The sequence below is a fragment of the Globicephala melas genome, chromosome 8, assembly GCF_963455315.2.
Source record: "Globicephala melas chromosome 8, mGloMel1.2, whole genome shotgun sequence".
NCBI classification, from domain to species: Eukaryota; Metazoa; Chordata; class Mammalia; order Artiodactyla; family Delphinidae; genus Globicephala; species Globicephala melas.
This window is the reverse complement of record NC_083321.1, coordinates 93,350,337-93,373,294: the sequence shown is the minus strand read 5'-3', so window position 1 is coordinate 93,373,294 and position 22,958 is coordinate 93,350,337. Positions and strand designations below refer to the sequence as shown.

Below are 22,958 nucleotides of genomic sequence, written 5' to 3'. Positions count from 1 at the left end.
GTCTGTAAGTCTGCCTGGTACTGTCTGCAGAGGGAAGAAAGAGCTGGGGGATGGCTGAGATTTAGGCGAAAGTCGGAGTTTCCTGTCCAAAGATTTGCTTTCCAAATTTGGACTGGCTTCCAGAGAAGAAATGAAAGAAAATCCTCATAAGGCCCCAAACTTTGAACTCTTCAGCTTTGTGTTGGAAAAAACTCTGGCTTGGGAGCCAGGCAGACTTTGACTGTTGGCCTGGTGGCCTCCTGGCTGTACGATCTTGGAGAATCTCCCCGCATGAGCCTCTTTGACCTCACCTGTAAGATGAGACTCACAGAGCCCACCTCGGACCTCTGCGTCAGGATTATGTGAGGAAATGCCCTTGTAGCACACAGTAGGCGCTCAATCAGTTAGTCTCCTTTCTTCTGAGAACTCTGTACCATCAGCCAGGCCACTAAGCCTCCAGGGGAGAACGTGTAGAGCCAAAATGAAATTACAGGAAGGGCCATAAACCCTTCTGCGAACTCTGCCCTGGGCGGTGGGTTAGCCCTCTTCGGCCCCCATCTCCTTTGCAAGCTCCTGGATGGCGGGGACCGTTTTCCCCGGCCTTTGATGCTTTCCACCACACCTGGGGGCCTGCTGGGCATGTGGCTTGTGCTGGGTAAAGATCTTCTGAGGGAACAAGTCTTTCCTGGCCTCGGGTCAGGAAGGACCTGGGAGAGGAGAGCGTTCAAGGGTGCAGGAGTCACCCTCAGGTGCAGGACGGCAGGGTTGGGGGGACTGGACCCTGACCACGCTTTGCAGTAACTTTCGCCTCCCTGGTCCCCTCGGGGAATCAATCACTGGGATGCGAATAACAATCCCATCCCTCCTAGTCCTGCATCCTCATTTCGGGGAACCAAGTACTTTCACGTTCTCTTTTGCCTGCTTAGCAGCCCTGGGGGACAGGTAAGGTCCCCCTTTTGTGAATGAGGACGTTGAGGCTCAGAAAGGCTGAGTGGGTTGCCTGAGGTCACACAGCAGGTCAGGAATGAGCCCCAGGAGGGAAGGTAGCACTGTCAGACTTGTCCCGGGTGTCTGACTATTGTCCCATGCTTCTGTGCTCCTCAGAGCTGGCTGAGGCTTTGTCACTGCTCTGAAGGTTCAAACAGGAGCCTGAGGAGGGAACGCTGCCACCATTGAAGCCTCTCCAGACTCCGTGAGGTGGGGGTGAGGCCCCCAGACCCCTGCTCCTACCCCTTCCGTGGCCGGTGACTGATCGTACCCATTGCTACCGCAGCCACTCACTGGTGCCCTGTGCCAACCTTCATCTTAGCACATGGCAGAGATTTCAGGAGATTCGTGCCTCAGTTTCCCCTTTATGGATTTGCTTATCCCTCTCTCTTGGCAGGTGGGGTGAGGCTGAATTAATATTTATTTAAAGGCTTCTGCATTCCAGGCTGACAGGTGCCTTGTGATGGGAAGATACGAGCCCGAAGTAAGAGCAAAATGCTATTGTTTCACACCTGAGGGTGATGTTTCATAATGGCAGTGCTGTCAGAGCTACAAGCTGAAACGAGTGGTGTGTCTAATCCTCCACAGCTCCCCCAGGCCCAGAAGACAGCAGCTCACACACCAGGGGGAGAAATACGAGGCTACTCACCTTTGGCTATAAATCCGCTGTTTCTTCAGCCCTGACAGGTGGCTGGACGGTCCCCGTCAATTCATCAATTACATCTACCCATTTGTAGTTGCTGAGAAGCCCGTGTCCTTGTCTCTGGCAGGATCCGAGGCCCAGAGAGCAGGAAGGCTGCTGCTACGGTGGCTGACAGTCCTGCCCGGAGCCCGGAGCCGAGAGAAGCCTGATCCCCAGGGGTTGTCTCTGCAGGGAGGGTGGGATGGATTTCCAGCCGGGAGAGAAGACCAGGAATGTGTATTGAGAGTGGGTTTGGGATGGAAGAAAGGATGGGGAGGGATACCCAGCCTGGAAAACCAAGATTTTGTGGTTTGATTCCTTTTGTCTTCGGTGTGGTTCGTACAAAAGGGCAGTTTCACCCCCAGGCTCTGAAGGCAGGCAAAGTTGGGTTCTGGCCCAGCTCTAATACTTTCACTCTGGGTTACTTTGGGTAAATCAGTTAACTTTTCAGAGCCTCGATTTCCTTATCTGTACAATGGGATGATAATAATAGCATCCCCTAGAGAGTCATGAGATTAAGTGAGAGAACACCTGTAACAGGTCTAGCGCCCAGCCTGGCCTGTAGTTAATGAAATCCATGGTGGCTAGCAGTAGTTGTTTTTTTTTTAAACATCTTTATTGGAGTATAATTGCTTTACAATGGTGTGTTAGTTTCTGCTTTATAACAGAGTGAATCAGCTATACATGTACATATATCCCCATATCCCCTGGCTGGTAGTATTGCTGCTGGCCTTAGCATCACTGAGGGCTACTTCATACTGATCCTTAAATATTTTCTTACGCTGCCCCTTGAATCAGACAATTCCTGAGCTCCTCTCTGTCAGGGATCTTTCTCAGCTTCCTAAGTCCATTTGTCAGGCATAATGTCTACATTATGCCTCTTTCTGTTCCTTGATGGATTTTGGCGTCCAGAATCCATAAAACTGCCACGGTGAGGGTGTCTGATTAACTACGTTGTCTCAGGAAGTACCCAGAACCCCAGAGTGATGTTCCTGCGCCCACAGGCTAAGCATGTCTGAAATGTTGAGTCCGACACGGGCCCCTCCCAGGGGGTGTGCGTGTGCGTGCGCGCACAGGCGTGTGGATATATTCATCCTGTTCTTGGCCAGCTGAAAAGGGAAGTTGGGGGCCAGGTGCTGTTTGAGGGAGGTATAAGCCCCCTCTTTATTATTGCAGTGGTTACAATCATCTAAGGGTTAAGAAATCAGACTCCGGGCTCAGATTGCCTCAGTCTGAGTCCCAGAGCCCTCACTTACTGGTCATGTGGTCTTGGGAAAGTCTCTTTGATCGCTCAGTGCGTTAGTTTCCTCATCTGTGAACGGGAATAAGAATAATACCTCCCTCACAGGGTTGTTGGGAGGATTAAAAGTCATACGAGTAGGGCTTCCCTGGTGGCGCAGTGGTTGGGAGTCCGCCTGCCGATGCAGGGGACACGGGTTCGTGCCCCGGTCTGGGAGGATCCCACATGCCGCGGAGCGGCTGGGCCCGTGAGCCATGGCCGCTGAGCCTGCGCGTCCGGAGCCTGTGCTCCGCGACGGGAGAGGCCACAACAGTGAGAGGCCCGCGTACTGAAAAAAAAAAAAAAAAAAAAAAAGTCATACGAGTAAAGTGCTTACAACAGTGCCTGGCATGTAGAAGATGCTTAACGAATAATTGTTGACTGAATGTCAATAAAGAAGTCTTTCAGAAGCTGAGCGGGCTCCTGGGAACCTGGGGAGTGTGGATCCGAAGAGAAACTTCCTAAGCCTCAGTTTGCTTACTTGCAGAATGACATGATTTCATGACCTTGGGGAATACTCTGGTCCCTGTGAGTTGGGCAGGCTTCCAAGGGTCCCCACCGGGGTCCCCTCTTCCACAGAGCAGACTTCTCCACCACCAGCACCGACACTGTCACCGGGGAGGCAGCGTGAGGACGTGGACGGGAAAGCTATGCTGCCCCCCGTGCCCCGGCACCCCCCTCTGCCCCCTGCAGCCGCTATGGGCACGCAGTGCCGGGTAGGGAGGGCAAATGCATCTGCAGCTAAGAGGATGCCCCTGACACCCCAGCAAGGAGCCCATGGATGTGTTTTCCAGCACTGCTGCTAATGGCTTCATCGCAGCTTTTTATGAGATGATGTGAATTGCTCTGACCAATGAGGCTTAATGGCCTTCCTCAATGAGCTGCCCGGTACATTCTCCCTGGAGGCTCGGCTCGGAGCTAAGCCGAGAATATTAATATGGTCGGACGCAGGCCCTTCCCCTCCCCATAAAGTTGTGGAAATTGAGGTCAAGTTGGGTCCCCTGCAACGGTCTTTAAACAAGCGGCAGAGTGGTTGGTTTGCTCCTTGATCTTCCTGGGGGAGAGGGAGTGGCTTCCAGCTGGAGACCCGGGACCAGGCCCCCTCTTCCTCTGGGTTTGCTTCCGCTTGTTCAGAGGTGGCCCTTCTTAAGGGAGCAGGCTCCTTGGTAGGGAGGGAAGGCCCTGATTCCACCATTCAGGGCTGCTTCCCACGAGGGCAGGCAAGACTGAGGCCCTGGGCTGGGATGAGAGTTGCAGACGGCTGTCCTCCTTGTCAGGCGGCCTTGATGTTGTCAGGTAGCTGCGGTCGTGAGCATGTTCGCCCGTGTGACTGAGTGTTGCAATGGCAACGTGTCAGAGATGCACGGGGTCTTTGCAGCCTCATGTATCCTCCCTCCATTTTACAAGTGAAGGAGCAGAGGGTCAGAGAGGGGAAGGGAATTCCACGGTTGGTCAGTGTCAGGGATGGGCTTGCGGGGGTGGGTATCCGTAGTCCCCAGGCTTGGACTGGTCTACCCACGGTGCCGCCAGTCCGCAACCCATCCTCTGGGGCAACACACTTTCCAAATCGACCTCCAGAGGGGAAGACGTCTCTGCAGTCTTTTCTCGTCCAGGCCAGCATCCCGCTTCGTGAAGCCCTTCCTCGTAGAACACGGTCTCTGACCTTTTACCTTTTGGCTGTGGTATGACAGAAAGTGTGCTAAGATCCTCTTCAGGGCAGTGTGTTCAGATTTCAATCCTGTAGCTTATTGGCTGTGTCATCTCAGGCAAATCACATAACTCGCTCAGCCTCCAAAAGGGAAGGATATAAAAGGAGGCAGTACTGTCTCCTCTCAGTGTTGTACAGGTGAACCAAGGGACCGGGTGTGAACCTCCCTGATATAATAGGTACTCAATAAATACCCATTATCTAAGCAATTTCAGTGTCTCTCCCGAAGTGTTGATGGGCGGCTGGGGTGCGGGGACGTGGATTATGGCTTGGTACCCTTCACCATAGCAGAGCGGTGGCCGCCTCTCTCCGTGGACTCGGCTTGGCGTGGAGGACGAGACGTTTCAACTTTTGCCATCCCTGTGCTAGGCTGGAAGCTTATGCAGGGTGGGAACTGTCTCTTCATCACCGTTGCCAGTGCCTGGTGTACAGTCAGTGCTCAGTAGTGCTGTTGAATGACTGGTACTTGAACGTTTTATGAATGAGCGTGGGTGTTGCAGCCTCCCGGGCCTACGAGGGTATCATTAGCAGGCGCTAACCAGCCTCTCCCCTCCCCTGCAGCCCGCCCTGAAGATGTCGGCACCAGCCTCTACTTTGTAAATGACTCCTTGCAGCAGGTGACCTTCTCCAGCTCCGTGGGGGTGGTGGTGCCCTGCCCGGCCGCGGGCTCCCCCAGTGCGGCCCTTCGATGGTACCTGGCCACGGGGGACGACATCTACGACGTGCCGCACATCCGGCACGTCCACGCCAACGGGACGCTGCAGCTCTACCCCTTCTCCCCCTCCGCCTTCAATAGCTTTATCCACGACAATGACTACTTCTGCACCGCGGAGAATGCTGCCGGCAAGATCCGGAGTCCCGACATCCGCGTCAAAGCAGGTAAAGGACCAGACACGGGCTCCCCTGCAGGGCGGGAATGGGGAGCCGGCAGCACCTGTCGTTTTGAGGATGTGTGTGTAACATGGAAGAAGGCAAGGCAGCCCATCATGGAAAATCATGCTGTTCTTTGGAATCTTAGCTCTGCCACTTCCTGTGTGTCCTTAGGTGGAGAATGCACTTTTCTGAGCCTCAGTTTCCTCATCTGCAAAGCTGATGCCAGCACCCACCTTGTTCATCACTACGTGTGTTGGTCCAAGGAGATAGGGCCCATTTATATTAAGTAATGTGCTCATTTTAGTACTTGGTTCATGGAAAAATTCAGTGAGTTTCTTTAAAAAACACACAAACCCTTTATTGAAAGAGAGTATATAAAAGAACTGCACATGTTGTGAGTATGTAGCTTGATGAATTTGCACAAAGTTTAATATCCAGGGGAAGGTATCAGCATCTCAGAAGCCCCTTCATGCTTTTTACAGTCACTCCACCCTTAGGGGAAACCACAGTCCTGACTTCTAACAAGACAGATGTTTGCCTGTACTTGTTTCTGTACTTTATCTAAATGGAGTCCTACAGCACATATGCCCTTGAATCTTTTGCTCACTGTTGTTTGTGGGGTTTAGCCCTACTGCTGTGTGAAGTTATATGTCATTCATTCGCATTGCTGTATAGTCTCGTTTGACTGTACTGCACTTTATTTATCTATTCCACTGTTGATAGACATTTGAATATAAGATCTCTCATGAGAATAGGCATTTAGGTAAAATTCATGATGGACAACTCTTAGCAGTGAAGCATTCTGGTCTTGGGAAGAGGTGATGGAAGCAAGGAAGTGAGGGCTTCTCAGCTGTTCTCTTTACAGAAACTAGAGAGTCTCATTTCTCTGGGTTAGGTCTGGAGGTGAGTGCATGGCTTAGATGAGCTACTCTTAACTAGGTTGTTATGATATACTGGTGAGTCCCAATCTGTTATAAAGTGCCTTGAATAGTAATAAAGCATGGAAGTTTGGGGAATGGTTTTTTTAGAAGAGCTTTTTGAGTGGGAGAGGATAGATAATGTTCCAGCCAGCTCTCTGCGGTGGCTCCAAGGCTTGGGCGTGCCATCTTTCCTGGCGATTGTGTTGGGCAGAGGGGAGTGGGTTCTGGGGAAGTCTCCCCAGCCCGTGTGCCTAGCGATGGATCCTGCGATATCTCTGACTTCCTGTCCTGGCAAGGAGTCAGGCCCTCAAGGGAAGTTGTGTTGTGCTTTGGAATCTTAGCTTCGCCACTTACCTTAGGCAGAGGACACACGTTTCTGAGCCTCAGTTTCCTCATCTGCAAAGCAGATGCCAACACCTACTTCATTCATCACTCTGTGTGACGGTTCAGCGAGATAGCGCTCTGTTGAATTAAGATCCTTCCGCCTCAGGAGAGCCTCTCACACGTAGAAGGGTCCAAGCAGCTGGGAATGGGTGTGTGTAGCGGTGATGTGGGGTGGGAGTTCTTAATTAAAGAGCTGGTCTTCATCCACTGGTTTGGTTGGGGGAGGGGGGTGTGAGAGTGTGAGCTCTGAGGACCCGCTTAGATATCTCCTCTGGGCTCCCCGTGGATCCTCTTTTCAGGAACAGCACTAACCCCCTAACACGACACCAGGTGCTGGACTGGGAGCCCCGAGGCCGGGATTTGGAGCCCAGTTCTGGCCTCCACAGCCTGGAGGATTGAGCTAACGGCAAGCCATGTTCTGTCTCCTAATACCTGCCTGTTATTGGGTTAGGATATAGTTTTCACAATAATCCTGTCTGATGTGTCTTACAAGGGAGGGAACTAAGTCAAATAAAGTTTAAGTCACTTGCCCGAAGGGCACCTGTAGCCAGTTAATGACAGAGGCATGGCTGTAATGACCAGCTGCATTGCTGTAGTGCTTTCCACGTGCCAGGCCTTCTCCATTCTGCTGTTATTGTTTCCTTTTACGCTTGAGGAAACCGAGGCTCCGGAAGGTTCACGAGCTCTTATCCAGGGTTACACTGCTGCTCAGAGGAGGACACAGAGCCTGCTTGTTTGATACTCCTAACCATAGGTCTCTGCAGGCTCTCGAGGACTGTCTCCACGGTGTGCACCCAAACCCCAGCCCTTCCCACCCTCCCCTCTGCTTCCCTCCCCTTAGCCTCCTCTCTGCTCTCCCCGCATCTGCAGGCAGTGCGATGTCCAGCCCACGAAAGGGTGGACCACGGCCCCACAGAGTTGGGAGTGCCTCCTTCCATGCCTCCGTTCTCCACCTCAACTGTGTCTCTTCCCATCACAGCCACAACACAGGGAGGGAAAGAATAAAGACCTGGGGAGGGACGGGCAGGGCTGGCCTGATGGGAAACACAGCCAATTAAGAAGCTTTTGATGAAGCCAGAGGGACTGCAGGTGCACAGCCGGAGGGGCTGCAGGGCCCTGAGCATTGCCCTGGCAACCATGGCAGGGAGAGCAGGAGGGCACACAGCCCAGGTGCCTGCAGAGGGACAAGGTCGGGAAGCAGCGGGGCTCTGGCTGCACCAGCTCTGCTTGGCAGAGAAGAGGTGGAAAGACAGAGAGGGCCCCGGGGAAAGGCCAAGTGGAGGAGGACCAGAGAGAGGCAGAAGCAGGCCCCTCGGCCCTACCCCTAAGGTTGGTCCAGCCCACCCATGGGACCTGATACGTAGAGCACCTGCAGGTAACAGCGCCCCAGAAACCAGCCCTGGGACCGACCGAGGCAGGAGGCCTCCACTGCACACTGTGGGGGAAGGGATCTGCTGAAGCGGGGGGCAAGACTGGGGGTCAGGCTGTAGGTGGTGTCAGGAGGTGGGAGAAACCAGCAAGGATGCTTTGTTTTGTAGAATCTTGGAAATCACCCATGTCTCTGGGGTTCCGTGTTATCAGAGATCATCACTGTGTCAAGTATTCTCTCCCATTGTTCTTATAAACCACCGAGCCCGGCAGAAAGTTCTGTATGTCAACTACCTTTTCCCAGGCTGCCTTTCACTTTGAAGTGGCACAAAAATCTGTTTTTAGATCACGTGTCACAGTTTTTCTTTTGGCAAATGATGGTCATTGTGCCCCTAACTCTTACCACCCTGGGCCCAGGAATCAGGTAGGAAATCAAGCGAGGTTTAATTAGAGGGATTCCGGCACTTTTGCTTAGAAACCACACATGCCCTTGTTGAATACAACCCCATTGCAGGGCATAGGTGCCGCCCTCCGGGCCCTTACAATCTAATGCAGTTTGTTAAAACTCACCAAAATTGGAAAGGCTAGAAGTTGGATTTACGGTCCTGTAGAGGGAGGCTGGGTATTTCTGCGGGAGAGTGGGTGTCTGGTGGAGTGGGAAGGAGGTTGCTGGAGAAGGCAGGAATAAGACCCCGGCAGGAACTTCCGGGCGGGGCAAGTGGGAGGTGGGAGAAGAGGTGAAGGAAGTGTGGCTTGGGGTGCTGAGAGGTGGCTATCTCAGGCCCCCACACCGTGTCCTAGTCAAGCCTGTGACACCCTCTTCTTTCCGCCCCGCAACCTGTCTGCAGTTTTCAGGGAACCCTACACCGTTCGGGTGGAGGATCAAAGGTCGATGCGTGGAAGCGTGGCCGTCTTCAAGTGCCTCATCCCCTCTTCAGTGCAGGAATACGTTAGCGTTGTGTCCTGGGAGAAAGACACAGTCGCCATCATCCCAGGTAAGAGAGGACCGCGGGGCCTCATAGGCCCGGATGCTGGGGGGTGGGAGGGCGGAAAATCAGAGGTACTGAGTTGGCGGCTGAGCTCACCCAGCTCTTGAGGTTGGTCCCGGCAAGTGGTTTTTCATTGTCCTGGTGATGCTTTGTCAAAAAAGCGCCTTTGGTCTCGGCTTGGTGCGTCTCCGTGTGGGTGGTGAAAACCCACGTGGCAGCGGCCTCTGCGACGTGTGTGAAGGTCCCGTCAGACACAGGGTGGTCGTGCTGCCCCGAAGGAGTGGGGTCACTGTCTTTCCTGGCCACCAGCTATTGGATTGCCCTTGGCCTTAGAGATGGGAGGCAAGGCTGGAAGGACCTTATCTGTGAAAGTCTGTGGGGAGAGGAGCGATATGAGGCCGGTGTGTGGTCCGTGTTCCTGGGATTCTCGGAGGACCAGACTTGAGTGAGCATGCGCGTGGGACTTTTATTTCACGAGCTGCCTAGACGCTCCGTCAGAATTCTAGCCGGCCTCACGCTGGAGGTGCCAGGTGTTGCAAAAAGAGGTTGATACCATGCTGTAGGGTCACCTTGTTAGAGCTGCCGTGATTGCAGGCACTCCATTGCTGGTTCCTATGCAGGGCTGTCCCTTCAACAGGAAAACGGGTCTGGAAATCTCAAGAGAGGACCTCAGATCCTCAAAATACCTCCAGGCCTCCAGTTACAGAACCGTGGGGTTTTCCCGTCACTCCAGCATTTCTCCCTGCATCCCTGCCCATTGCAGCAGCCCTGACGCTTTTTCTTCCTCCATCAAGGACCTTGGTTTTCCTTTCTGTAAAATGGAAGCACTTGACCGGATGCTCGCTGAGTGCCCCCCAGCATCGATGGCCCATTGCTGGGCATATGAAATGGTTCTAGTTGCTCAAGGTCTTCAGGTTAGTTGGAGAAGACAGACTTCTTTGCATGAAACCTATAAAGCTGGGATTCTTAATCCTGCTACACAATTGAACCCCTGGGGAGCTCTTTGAAAAACACCAGTGCTTGGGCCCAACCCCAAATCAGCATCTTTAACAGTAGAACCTGGGCACTAGCTGTTTTAAATCTCCTTGAGTGGTTCCAAGGTAGAGCTCTAGGAGACGAACCGATGCTTCAGCACCTTGACAGCCAACGTGGCAGGATACTCTTTTTGAGACATTAATTTGTGTTTTGCTCTTGGAACTTTTTCCTTCTCTCAGTCCCAAGCCGATGGCCAGGCCATTATATCTCCTGGTCTCAGAGCTTTTGTAGTTGGACAGGAATCAGAAGCTACTTCCTGCCTTTTGTGAGCAAACAGGAAAGGTTAGGATGGGTGTTCTGCCCGGGGAGGAGAGCCTCTGAGGGTGGTGCACAGACAGGAGACCATCGGATGCCAGAGGCAGGGTATTGCCGTAGGCAGCTCAGGGGGTATGGCGGGAGGAAGCGGTCGGACCTCAGCGGGGTGGCTGTGTGTGGCTCTCTGGGGTCTGGGACTGAGGCCTGGGTTCTTGTGTCCAAATGAGGCATGAGGTGCACAGCCCAACACCCAGAGTGATCACGCAGGCAGGGACAACGGGCTGGTGAGGACCAGAGAGACCCTGGACCTTGGCACGTCCCTGGGGAATGCACCAACAATGATGGGGACTGAATGTCCTGTCTCTCCAACAGAGTCACATGGAAGGTGATGTAAAGAACATAAAGACATGTGATATTTCTTATACACCTGAGTTTATGGACCAAGAGTTATACTCATTAAAATAATAATAATAAGTTTTTGAGTGTTTCCCCTATGCCAGGCACTGGGCTAAGAAACTTTCATATGTGACCTCATTTTATCCTCACAAAAAAGTCCATAAGTGTATTTTTTTCCCCTTCCACTTTACTGAAGAGGAAACTGAGGCTCAAAAAAGTAAAGGGACTTCTGGGTCACACATGTTATCACACAGAGGGCAGGACTGGACCCAGGTCTGTTCTTTCTGCCTATGTCCTGAACTCCCGCACAGGACCACCTCCCAGGACCTGCACAAATGTATCCTATGAAGTGTCACTCTGAGTACAAGGGAGGCTGTGTGCTCCAGGCAAGGAGAGCCTTGGCCTCAGGAAAGCGAAAAAGTCAATGCTGGTTTGTAGGGAAGAACTAAGTCAAGTGTAGTGATTATGAGCCCAGAATCTAGGATCAGACTGCCTGGGCTTGAAGCTCACTCCTCTGGGCAAGTCTTTTACCTCCTTGGTGCCTCAGTTTCCCCAGTGATAATAAAATAGGGGTAATGATTGACCTACTTCATTGGGTTCAAGTAAAAATGAAACGAGGGCTTCCCTGGTGGCGCAGTGGTAGAGAGTCCGCCTGCCGATGCAGGGGACACGGGTTCATGCCCCGGTTCGGGAAGATCCCGCATGCCGCGGAGCAGCTGGGTCCGTGAGCCATGGCCGCTGAGCCTGCGCGTCCGGAGCCTGTGCTCCGCAACGGGAGAGGCCCCAACGGTGAGAGGCCCGCGTACCACAAAAAAAAAAAAAAAAAAAAAAAAAAAAATGAAACGAGTTCATGTATGTCAAATGTTTCAAACACTGCCTGCCACGCACTGAGGATGGGCTGGAGCTGTGATGATGATTCTTGGGGGGATGAGAGCGTTCTCCTCTCTGTATTGCCGATTCCTGTTTAGGTGTACGTATTTCTGTGTAACAGAGTCTGTGTCCCCCACTAGACTGAGTTTCCCGAGGGTGGCACCTGGATTGTTTTAGGGCGCACATCCCTAGGCTCCTGACGCACCGCCTTGCACCCCCAGGACAAATGCTCACCAAGTGTTCAGTGGGTGCATGGTAGATGATCAGGAGAGTTCTGAAAGAATACGGGAGGCATTGGGATAAGGCTGGGTGCAGTGGGCGTGGGGTAGTTAGAAGCTCAGCTCAGACAGGAGAGACGAAGATTAACCTGGCTCCTGTGTGGAGGCACTGAGCTTCCCCCAGACTCACTGTAGTTGGTGCTTGTAGTTGGTGCTTCTGGGCTGTTTTTGATGTCAAGCCCGGGCTGGTGGCTCCAAAGGACATAATTATCAGGGAAGTGGGCTGGACGCTAGTCTGCAGGGCTCTGTTACACGTTGCCTGTAGAACCTCCTCCTTTCCTTTAGCCTTGGAGAATTTTCCTCCCCTGCCCAGCCCTCCAGCCCCATCCAAAATCATTCTAGTCCCTCTACAGCTACGTTTTAGATCCAGGGATGGACTTTCTAGAGCACGTGAGTCCAACGAACACCCTCCCGGAGGAATTCATGAGAACCAGAGGGAGTGGAGTTTTGCATCCTCGGTGCTCTAAAGATGAAGGGCCAGAACCTGGGTCCCCCTGCGCCAGGCTTTAATGTTGGAAGATGCAAATCGTTTATTGATTTTTTTCCATAAAAATAGGATTCTCTGCTCTCCATACCGCACTGCCCCGTGTGTGTGCGCATGTGTGTGTGTGCGTGTGTGTGTTTTGGCTGGGATGTTGGACGGCAGCTTCTCACGGTGGGGGGAGATTTAATGCTGAGGCCACCTTGAGGTTCAGGAAGCACTTAGGAGCCTGAGTGACTTCCCTCTGACTCCTCAGGGGCAGCTTCTGGAGCGGGGAAGACGGTGTTGACTTTGATCTCTGGGCCGGCTGGGCTCAGATCCTCCACCAACCACGGGGCCAGTGGGAGCAGGTGCAAGAGAGCGGGAGGACGAACGGAGGCTGACGCGGGCCAATCAGGGCCCGGGAGACACCTCTTTGGGGAGGGTGGGTGCCCTGGGAGGAGGGGCCCAACGGGGTGGCTGCAGGCCCCTGTGAATGGTCTGCCTCTCTGAGGGGGTGTGGAAGGACTTAGAGGCTCGGGGCCTAAGCAAGCTCGGTGAGTTGGGTATTGGCTTACGGGTTGGCCTTCCCAGCTGTCCACACTGGGAGGGCAGGCAAGCCTCCCGGAGCCTCCGCTGAAACTCTGAGCCGCTTTTGGGCTGTGCTTTTTGCACAGGCTGGACAGACAGCCCAAAGTGCTACCTTTCTCAGAGCCACCTACTGCCTGCCCCCCAAGCTGATCAACTTCCTCCCGTCAGGCTATTCAGAGATGTGTGTGTGAAAGCACAGAGCCTCTCACCTATGAGCTGACAGACCCCTACCCCTTACTTCTCTCCCAGGAGACCTGGTCTGGAGGGAAACTGGCTCTCCAGAGCGGGCGGGATGGGGGGTAATAGGGCAAAGGGCTGTGCATAGACATAAAATAAAACTAAGGCCTCCAGTGAAGCCGGGATGTGGTTTAATTTCCCGTCTGCATGATCACCATTACAGTGCATGTTATTGGATATAAAGGTAAATCCGGCCCTGTTCCTAATAGCTTTTAATTTCCACCAGACCTGATTATATTGGTGCAGGCTCCTTGTGGGAATTTCCCAGCATGCTCTTCCCCAGCATCCTGACTGGCTGTCTGGGCCCCAGTGGGGAGTTTTGGACACTGCTCAGATGCGGGCCAGATGTATCTGCCGGTGCTGTGGAAGGCAAGCCTGGAGCAGCTCCCTTGTCTAAGTGGATGGGGCTCTGGACTGCTGGGTTGTCATCCTGCCTTGGCCAGGTTGGGAGTGCACTGGGGACACTCTGTGTTGGGGAGGGGAGAAGCAGGAGCAAGGAGAAACTGGCCAGAGGGGTCTTTTCAGAAAAGTGGGCAGTGCTCCCGGACCATAGGTGGGAAGGCAGTGAGCCCGCCACCCATCACCCACGTCGCGCTAATTGTCCCCAGGGTTCCAAATTGTTCATGGGTCTTCGTACCTCTTTGCATTTGGTCTTGCATCTCCTCTGCCTGGTCTGCACTGATCCCCTCTTTTCCTTATTGATACTGTACTCGTCTTTTGTCCTTTAAACTTGGTTCACGTGTGTCCCCTTCCACGAAGTTTTACATAAGCCTGCAGCAGATCTATCAGTCCTCTGGTTCCATTCCTGGAGCACTTCCTTCACTGTGTCTCACGTTAGAGGCTGTTGTTTCTGTCTGTCTGCTGCAGGAGGGTGTACAACTCCATCTTTTGCATCTCTTTATCCCCAGGGCCCTCATAGCACCTGTTATAATAATAATAACAAGATTAATAATAATATTTATCATGTACTAAGACCGCTTTTGTGTTAGGCATTGTACATATATTATCTCTAATCCTCACAATAACCCTTTAAGATAGTTTTTTGTTTGTTTGCTTTTCCAGTTTTCATAAATGAAGACAGGGAGGCCCAGGGAAGTTAAGCAAATTAGCCAAGACCACACAGCTCATCAGTGGCTTGGGTTTGAGCTGGGGTCCTCCGGCTTGCACTATTCCCCGCTGCCTCTCCAGAGCCGGCTCCTTATTAGCAACGGACTATTCTAACATCGGAGGAGGGCGTGTCCCTGTCTCCTGCACTTGCTTGGGGACAGAAACATGTCACCAGCCCTTGCCCTGGCCTCTGGCTCTGTGTGCCGTGACCAGAGACTTTGGCTCTTCTGAAGGTCAGCAGCTCTCCAGCTGAAAGATCAGTGGGCAGTCATTCTAACAAGGAGGTTTTCTTGGGCACTGGCTCCGTCTTGGGCCCAGTGGGAGACACAAAGGTGGTCTGATCTGGGAATTTAGGATTCCGTTCATGTTGTCAGCTCTGACGGGCAAGGATGATAATTCCAGCACGGTAAGCAATCAGATATTATCTTGGTTTGCTTTGGAACGAGGGTCAACGTATTAATTGCATTTTGCTCCAGCTGATATTAAAGCTACTTTGATCCCATGAGTCTCCACCAACTTGGACAGGGGATGGCACAGATGAGAGAGAGCCCAGGTGGTGCTCGGAAACCAGTTGGACACATGTAGGCTACAGATGAATGGAGTCACTGATTGTCAGAGCTAGAAGGGCCTTGGAGGTCACGTGGTCCAGCCTCTTCATTTACTGATAAAGAAACTCAGGCCCAGACCAATGCCCTCTTATGCCCCTTCCCCCTTCTCTCCTGCTCATTCTCAGGGCACAGTATCTGAACTACTCATAGGGTGCTCTTTTTTTTTTTTTTTTTTTTTTTTTACTACTGGACGTCTTTCCTTCTTTGTTTAAAACCTTCCCATCTTTTAAAGTCTGGTTCATATACCCCCTTTCTTCCCCCCATGATGTCTTTCCCAATTTCTGCTAAGAATGGATTTAAAAATCACCCAGATTAACCTCCTTCCAGGGGATCCTTTTCTGAGCTCCCTCCAAAATTTATCAGTTCCTTGCTGAAGACACTAATCATATTTTGTCCTGTAATATTGTAAAATCTGTGTTATTCCCACTATGAGAATGTCTAATCATCAAGAGCAGGAACTGTATTTCATTCAGACCCCTTTCCCCTCCAGTGCTCAGAAAAGATGATTCATGATGGTGATGAAATGACAGTCTCTTTTCCCCCTGCTGGACTGCCCTGTGGCAGGCAGGAAGGAAGACTGCCTAAGGTCACGTGGAAAATTGGTGGCGTTGCGAGATCTAGACTTGGTGGTCCTTGGTCTCCATTACACCGAGCTGCTTCAGAGCTACCTTGACACAGACCACTTCTGTGGGGTCCTCCTGTGACACTTTGTAGTTTAGATGCAAAATTGGGGATCTCAGCTCTTGACTACTTAGGGGCATGGAGAAAATGGGCCGGGATGGTCAGTATGCTAATATGAAATAAATGATGTGTTCAAGGCAATTTAACAAATAGGTGCTAGGCAGAGTCTCATGCCTTGCAGAGGAATTAAACTTGACTATGACCATTTCTTCCCTTCAGCAGCTCCTATCTAGGGGTTATAGTATCTTCCCAAGAAGAGATACCCAGGAGGCTGGGATTCTTTCTGCTGATGGCAGCCCAGCAAGGCTCAGGAAGGGGAGGGGGGCCTTGGAGCAGAAATAGCACGTTGGGTGAGGTAACAGCACGGGGAAAGGCAAGCAGGGAAGGGGAGGATGGAGTGACCTGGCTGGAGGGTAAGTAGAAGTGGTGAGAGAGAAGTCTGGAAAGGATGCCAGGATATTTAATTCATAAAGGTTCTATCTAGTTCTAGAAAAAAAAGAAGAGGCAAACTTGTTGGCTCCTCCCAGGAACCCCCATTCCCTTCTGCATTTTACAGATGAGAAAACCGACGACACAGTGAGGTTCAAGGGCTTGCACATTTAGAAGAAAAGTCAAAAAAAAGAGCAGATAAATACGTAATAAGACATACATGTATGCAGGGCCCTGTGACAGGCACCTGGATGTCATCCCATTGAATTCTTCTCAACCCTGTGAGGGGGGCGTGCTACCCCCATCCTTAGGTGTAAAGAAGTGAGATTCATGGGGCTTCCCTGGTGGCGCAGTGGTTGAGAGTCCGCCTGCCGATGCAGGGGACACGGGTTCGTGCCCCGGTCCGGGAGGATCCCACATGCCGCGGAGCGGCTGGGCCCGTGAGCCACGGCCGCTGAGCCTGCGCGTCCGGAGCCTGTGCTCCGCAACGGGAGAAGCCACAACAGTGAGAGGCCCGCGTACCGCAAAAAAAAAAAAAAAAAAAAAGAAGTGAGATTCAGGGAGGCCAAGCAATTTGCTCCAGGGCACACAGCTTCTCAGTGGCAGAGCCTGTGCTTGGACACAGAGCTTCTGTCCTTAAAACCCAAGCTCTTTCTTTGTAAAGTACTTTAGTGACTCCGGCATGAGGGCTGTCCCAGGTACTCATGACAATTACTATTTCTCTCATCAAGGCAGTTGTAGAGAGGAAAAGGCAGCTGGCCCTTAACGTTGCTGGTAGTATTTGCTTATTGTTTGATTTGATGGGGAAGGGAGCCTCGTCTTGAGGGCAGAGAGAAAAATCCCACCTTCTAATGCCTTAACACGTGCTTTGCAGGTTAGAGATTACAAGGAAGTGTTCAGAAGCAGCAAAGGAATTCTCTCCTAAGTCAGATGGCCTAAATTGAAATGATAATCATAGTGATAATAATAGTAAGAAAATAAGTGATCAGTTCTTGAGCTCTTATGTGGTAAGTGCTTTTCACAAGTCATTTCATTTCATCTTCATAAGTGCGCTACGTACGAGGTGGTATTATTATCTCCATTTTGCAGAAGAGGAGCCTGAGGCAGAGAAGCTGGTCACCTGCCCAAGGCCATGTGGTGTGGCAGGATCTGAGACCAGGGCGGTTTGATTTCAGCTCTTAGAGGTGACCTGGGCCACCTCGCAGCTGTGCCCTGATGCCTGTGTCATCTTTCACTTATATAGTGCTTTCCGGTTTATAAAGCAGGTTCACAGGCAGCATCTTACTGAACCCTTCCAACCCCATCTGAGGGTGACACATTCTTAACTTCACTTAATAGGCAGGGAAAGCAAGGCTTGGGGGAGCTGAAGGGCCCTCCCAAGTTTACACAGCCAGGGAGGTGGGTACCAGATCTCCGGTTTGATGCTTGCATCCAGGAGCTCTTGAGTCCCCACCTGGAGCACGTGCCCACAGCTCCTCAGCACCCCTGCCAGTCTCCCGGTGGGCGGGCTGCTCTGCATCCGCTTGCCAGTTGGTTGGTTCCAGAGCTCTCAGCCGCGGCTCCTCAGTCAAGCAGAAATGTCTGTGTTCACAGGTGCCTCTGGAGGCGTATGTATGTGTCATGTTTTGCTTTTCCATTTAGTTCATGGCAGGTGATGCATTTCCAGAGCACCCACTGGGTGAATTTCAGGAGATTTAAGACAATTGCCGGCGAACGCTCTGCCCTGGGATCCCACTGTGGCAGTGGACACGGAACAAGCGGCATTGTTTCGTAAAGTTGGCACCTCTGTAAGTTACTCTGATATCAGAGCAGAATTCTTTATAGAAGGTTATCCTACACATAAATCATCATTAGACTACCTCATTTTTGTTTAATGCCTACCTAACTGTGCTGTAGTCTAAAAATGTGTGTTTAGTGAAGTCAAGGGTTGCAGGGAAATTATAGGGTTTTCAAAAACCCATTTGCTTTGCTGGTGCTCACATCAGAATCAATCTTGCCTTTAGTTCTCAGTCTCATTACAAACATGCAGTATTGCTCGCCGGATTCTGGCATCTAATGTAGGGTAGCGTTTATTCAGAAGAAGCCAACGGTGCTTACAGAGTGGGAGAGCTATGTATAGACGCCACTTCCTGCCAAGCCTATGATTTTGAACCCTGTTGCTTATCAGTGAGACTTCGCCGCAAAAGCTGGAACCATGTGGGACCCGGCAGAGCAGAGGCCAGAGCTGGATGGCGGTCGTGTTGGGAGGGGAGCTGGTATTCATCACGCCACAAGCCTCACTGTGCCAGCACACAGTAGGTGCTCAGACAATGATTGTTGAGTACCTGGAGGAATGTTTAACCAGGAAGGGGACTGACCCTTGGATTAGGTTGTAAATGAGATGGATTTAAATGAAGGGAAGGATGTGGTTCTGGGGCTGCTAGAATAAAGTCTTCATTTGCTCCTGCGACGCCCCACAACAGCAGGACCTACCTGCAGCCCCTTTTTGGTGGAGGGAAGCTGTGTAGCAAAGCAGAAAGGGCGTGGGCTCGGGCCTCAGAGATACTTGGGCTCAAATCCCGTCTTCTTCCTTCCTTGCCATGTGACCTTAGTTAAGTCCTTTAACCTCTCTGAGCTTCAGTTTCCTCACATGAGAGGAATAGAAATGATGTACTTTTTCTCTACAGGGAAAATGTTTTTTATGCATAGTTTATATTTTTCTATATAGATCTGCTTTCTACATATAGATCCTTTCTCTATCTGTAGGTTTTCAATTTTTCCTAGTTCTGAGCAGACACATGATTAACTGCCCAGGATTAGTCATCTTCTTCTTGAGACCTGGAAGGTCTCTCTGAGGAGTGAGATTCCAGGGGTGGGCATCCAGGAGTGAGCCTCCAAGTGTGGGCATCCAGGGGTGAGTATATAGGAGTGAGCGTCCAGGGTGAGCATCTAGGGGTGAACGTCATGGAGTGAGTGTATAGGAGTGAGCATGCAGGTGTGAGTATATAGGGGGCGAGCATCCAGGATAAATATACAGGGGGATGGGCTTGGCTCTCATTACCCTGGAGGTCACTTGGCCTTCAGGGTGAAGGGCACAGGTTAGGAAAGCTAGGAGACAGCTGTCATACTGGGTCAGAGGCAGGGTAAGTCCTTCGTGTTACCCTGCATGGCTGAAGCCCATTCCCTAACATTATAATCTTGGTTTTTGTAGTCTACCTGTCATCTTGCTGTGTGCAGAATTCTCAGGAGTTTAGGCATGTGTCTTTCGGGGCTGCCGAGCCTGCCTTTTGCAGTGGAATGCAAAGCCAGTTGGAACTAGGAACAGCCCTCTGTCTTCCGGTACAGAGGGCAGTGGGGCTCAGAGGCTTCCTGGAAACTGGGAGTGTTTTCCTCTCACACATGGAGACCCCCACGCCCCGCTCCATTTCAAGGTCAGAGCATATCTTTAGGGACCTGGAATCTGCCAGAATCTGGACCGTCAGCTGGGAAGCAGACGACAGAGTGGGAGACAGAAGCCTATGACAGTGAGTGGCATTGGGCAGCCAGGCATCGGGTGACCTTTGTCCTCTGTGTGGTGGTCCGGTGGGCTCTTGGACTGCCCTTCAGAATGGGACACAGAAAAGGAAAGGGCTTGTATCTAGAATATTCCAGAGCCTGCTGTTCCTGACATAGGCCGAGGCAAGCAGTTGTGGGAAGCCCAATGGGTTGCAGGAAGAGACACAAACTCCATGAGGCTGTTCCTGGCAATGCCATGTCTTAGGTTGGCTTCATCCCCTGAATCTCTCTAGATGGCTGTGTTGGCATAAGCAACAGTCAGTTGGTTGAATTTTCAGTTCATTATTTAATCTAGCAAATGTTTTTTGAGCACTTCCTGTGTGCAAGATGCTGTGTTATTAGACAGTGATTCCCAAGGGTCTTTGCTTGAGGATCTCAAGGGATTTGGAGAAGTTCCTCTTCCCGCACACCAAAGAAACTCATTTTAATTATAACACATATGTGCGTATGTATATGAATAACATGCATGGTGTAACTTGTACATATTGACGACACAAACATGTATACTCACCCTCACCCTTCTTTGCCTGTGGAGAGGGGTGAAAGATTCACCTAGAATCTAGACCCTCAGAAACACCCCAGGGTGGAGACTGGGGCAGACACCTTGGCCCTCTGTCCATGGGAAACAGCATAGCCACGGGAGCATCTAGGTCAGAAGTGTGTCTGGGTGAGTGTTCGGGTCTGGGCCTTTTCTCCTGAGCAGAGAGGACAACTTCTCGTTCCCTCTTCGTCTTCTGGGTCGGAATGTGGGTGGCCCACATGTTCTGAATTTCATGGACAGTTTTGGATGGATCACTATTTAGTGAGGCCAATTCGGTTCAAAAAGGGTAAACAGAAGCACGGAGAATGTGGGGAACGATCTGCTTATCTTCAGGGGACTTGCTGTCTGACAGGTAGGATGAACTTGGGACACGGGTGATCCCAACATGAGGCAGAGTGTGATGAGGAAACACGCAGCCTCTCGGGGCTCAGAGGCAGGAGCCCCGTCTTCTATGATGAGCGCAGACACCGTGTAAGGTGGCATTTCCCACGGGTCCTGGAGGATGGATGTTTGGCAGGCGGGGCTCCTGCAGGGGAGACTGTTCTAGACCTGTCAGCTCACAACTTTAGAACCACCTGGGGAGCTTTTTAAAAGAAACACCAATGACCAGACCCCACCCCAAACGATTAAGTAAGGATCCCTGGGGGAAGACCCAGGCATCTGTAATTGTGAAAGCCCCCTGGGTGCATCTGGTGAGCAACTGGGTTGCAGAACCCTGTTCTGCTTACAGGAGGCCACGGGGGTGAAATCTGGGAGCACTGAGAACAAAGGCTGCTTCTTGGGGGAGAAAACCCAGGTCTGGCTGCAGCTCGGGATCCATCTAAGGGTGGGGTGTGGTTGAAGCTGCATGGAGTGCGTGTAATTGAAGGGCAGTGGGGAGCCACTGAAGATTTTGAGTAAGGAGTGTTCTGGAAGGACTTTTGGGAGTTGGTCTTCAGTGATTAAGGATGCTCCCAGAAACATGGCGATCATCCCCGCTCAGCCTCCTGGAACCCAAGTCAACCCTTGGATTTCCTAAGAATGATCCCTGGGCCTCCTTCAGGCCGGTGGGCTGCAGGCAACCTCTGTCCTGCACCCCACACTCCCTCTTTTTCTCCTGTCTCCTCTCCAGGGGGCTGTCCCATAAGTCAGGGCACTGGCAAGGTGAACGCAGGAACTTGCCAGAGAGGCCTGTGGGAAGAAAGGCCCCACAGCGTCACGCAGTTTAAGCAGTACGGGGATCTAAGGCAAGCTCGACAGTCTCTATAATATTAGTGAGTAGATCTGTATTGTGCTTTTAGAGTTTACAGGACACTTTGACTCTTGTAACAATTCTGTGTGAAACGGTTATCCCCATTTACAGATGGGCAAACAGAGGCTCAGAGAGGTTCAATGACCTTACTCTGCTGCCTCTCTAATTTCTCCTATTACTCTGCTGCCTCTCTAATTTCCCTTCTACTTGAGAGAAGAAAACCTTCGGAACAGAAGTAGGGAGCACTGTGGGCCAGCATTTATTCAGCCACGGGACTGACACTATGCCAGGCACTGTCACAGCTGTGACCTCATGTTTTAAAGACAGAATATCTTTTCTGTTTCCTCACGGTCTGTGGCCCATGAAGAATGGGAAAATACTTGGCCCCAGCAGCAGTTAGATGACTAGATCAATAAAACCACGAGACCACTATTCCAGGTCGATTTCAGGAGTGTACCGCATCAAGGCCCTTTTGTGTTGTTTGATCTCATTTTATTCTTGTGACAGGTGGTGTCAGCCCTACTTTCAAATGAGGAAACTGAGGCTCAGAGAAGTACCTTTCTCTGGCCAGGTAGCAGAGTCAGAGTGGCAGGGGAAGCCACGCTGTGCAGAGTGCATTGACGCTGCACTGACTTGTTGTATGGAATTGGTGGAGGGGGAGGTAATAATAAAACACATAGTACCTGCCTTGCCACTGTGGAGAACAGTATGGAGGTTCCTTAAAAAACTAAAAATAAAGATACCGTATGATCCAGCAATCCCACTCCTGTGCATGTATCCAGACAAAAGTCTAATTCAAAAAGGTAAATGCACCCCAATGATCATAGCAGCACTGGCCAAAACATGGAAACAACCCAAATGCCCGTCAAGTGAGGACCGGCTTAAGACGAATGTGTGTGTATTACACACACACACACACACACACACACACACAAAATGGAATTACTCAGCCATAAAAAAAGAATGAAATAATGCCATTTGCAGCAACATGGATGGACCTAGAGATTATCATATTAAATGGAGTAAGTCCAACAGAGAAAGACAAATGTGATATCATTTTTATGTGGAATCTAAAAAATAATACAAATGAATCTATAAACAAAACAGAAATAGACTCACAGACATAGAAAATGAACTTAAGGTTACTGAAGGGAGGATAAATTGGGAGTATGGGATTAACAGACACAAACTACTAAACATCAAATAGATAAGCAACAAGGCTCTACTGTATAACATAGGGAACAATATTCAGCATCTTGTAATAACCTATAATGGAAAATACTCTGAAAATATTTATATATATATATAGATATAGAACTGAATCACTTTTCTGTACACCTGAAACTAATACAATATTGTAAATCAACTATACTTCAATTAAAAAAATCCACATAGCGTCTGCCACGTGCCAGACACTATTCAAATTGCGTTATACAAGCTAACTTGTTTAGTCCTCCCAATATCATGATAAGGTAGGTAGAATTATCATGCCATCCGCATTTTAAAGATGAAGGAAATGAGGAACATAGAGGTGAG

At 51.0% G+C, this 22,958-nt stretch overlaps 1 protein-coding gene across 1 annotated transcript in view; it reads left to right on the top strand.

Moving 5' to 3' along the window:
* DSCAML1 (DS cell adhesion molecule like 1) overlaps positions 1 to 22,958 on the top strand; it is a 341,768-nt gene that overhangs the window by 10,461 nt on the left and 308,349 nt on the right. Inside the window, exons 2-3 of the mRNA XM_030837857.2 lie at positions 5,197 to 5,514; positions 9,029 to 9,175. Of these exons, the coding sequence (XP_030693717.2) occupies positions 5,197 to 5,514; positions 9,029 to 9,175 (465 nt within the window). The remainder of the gene's footprint in view (positions 1 to 5,196; positions 5,515 to 9,028; positions 9,176 to 22,958) is intronic.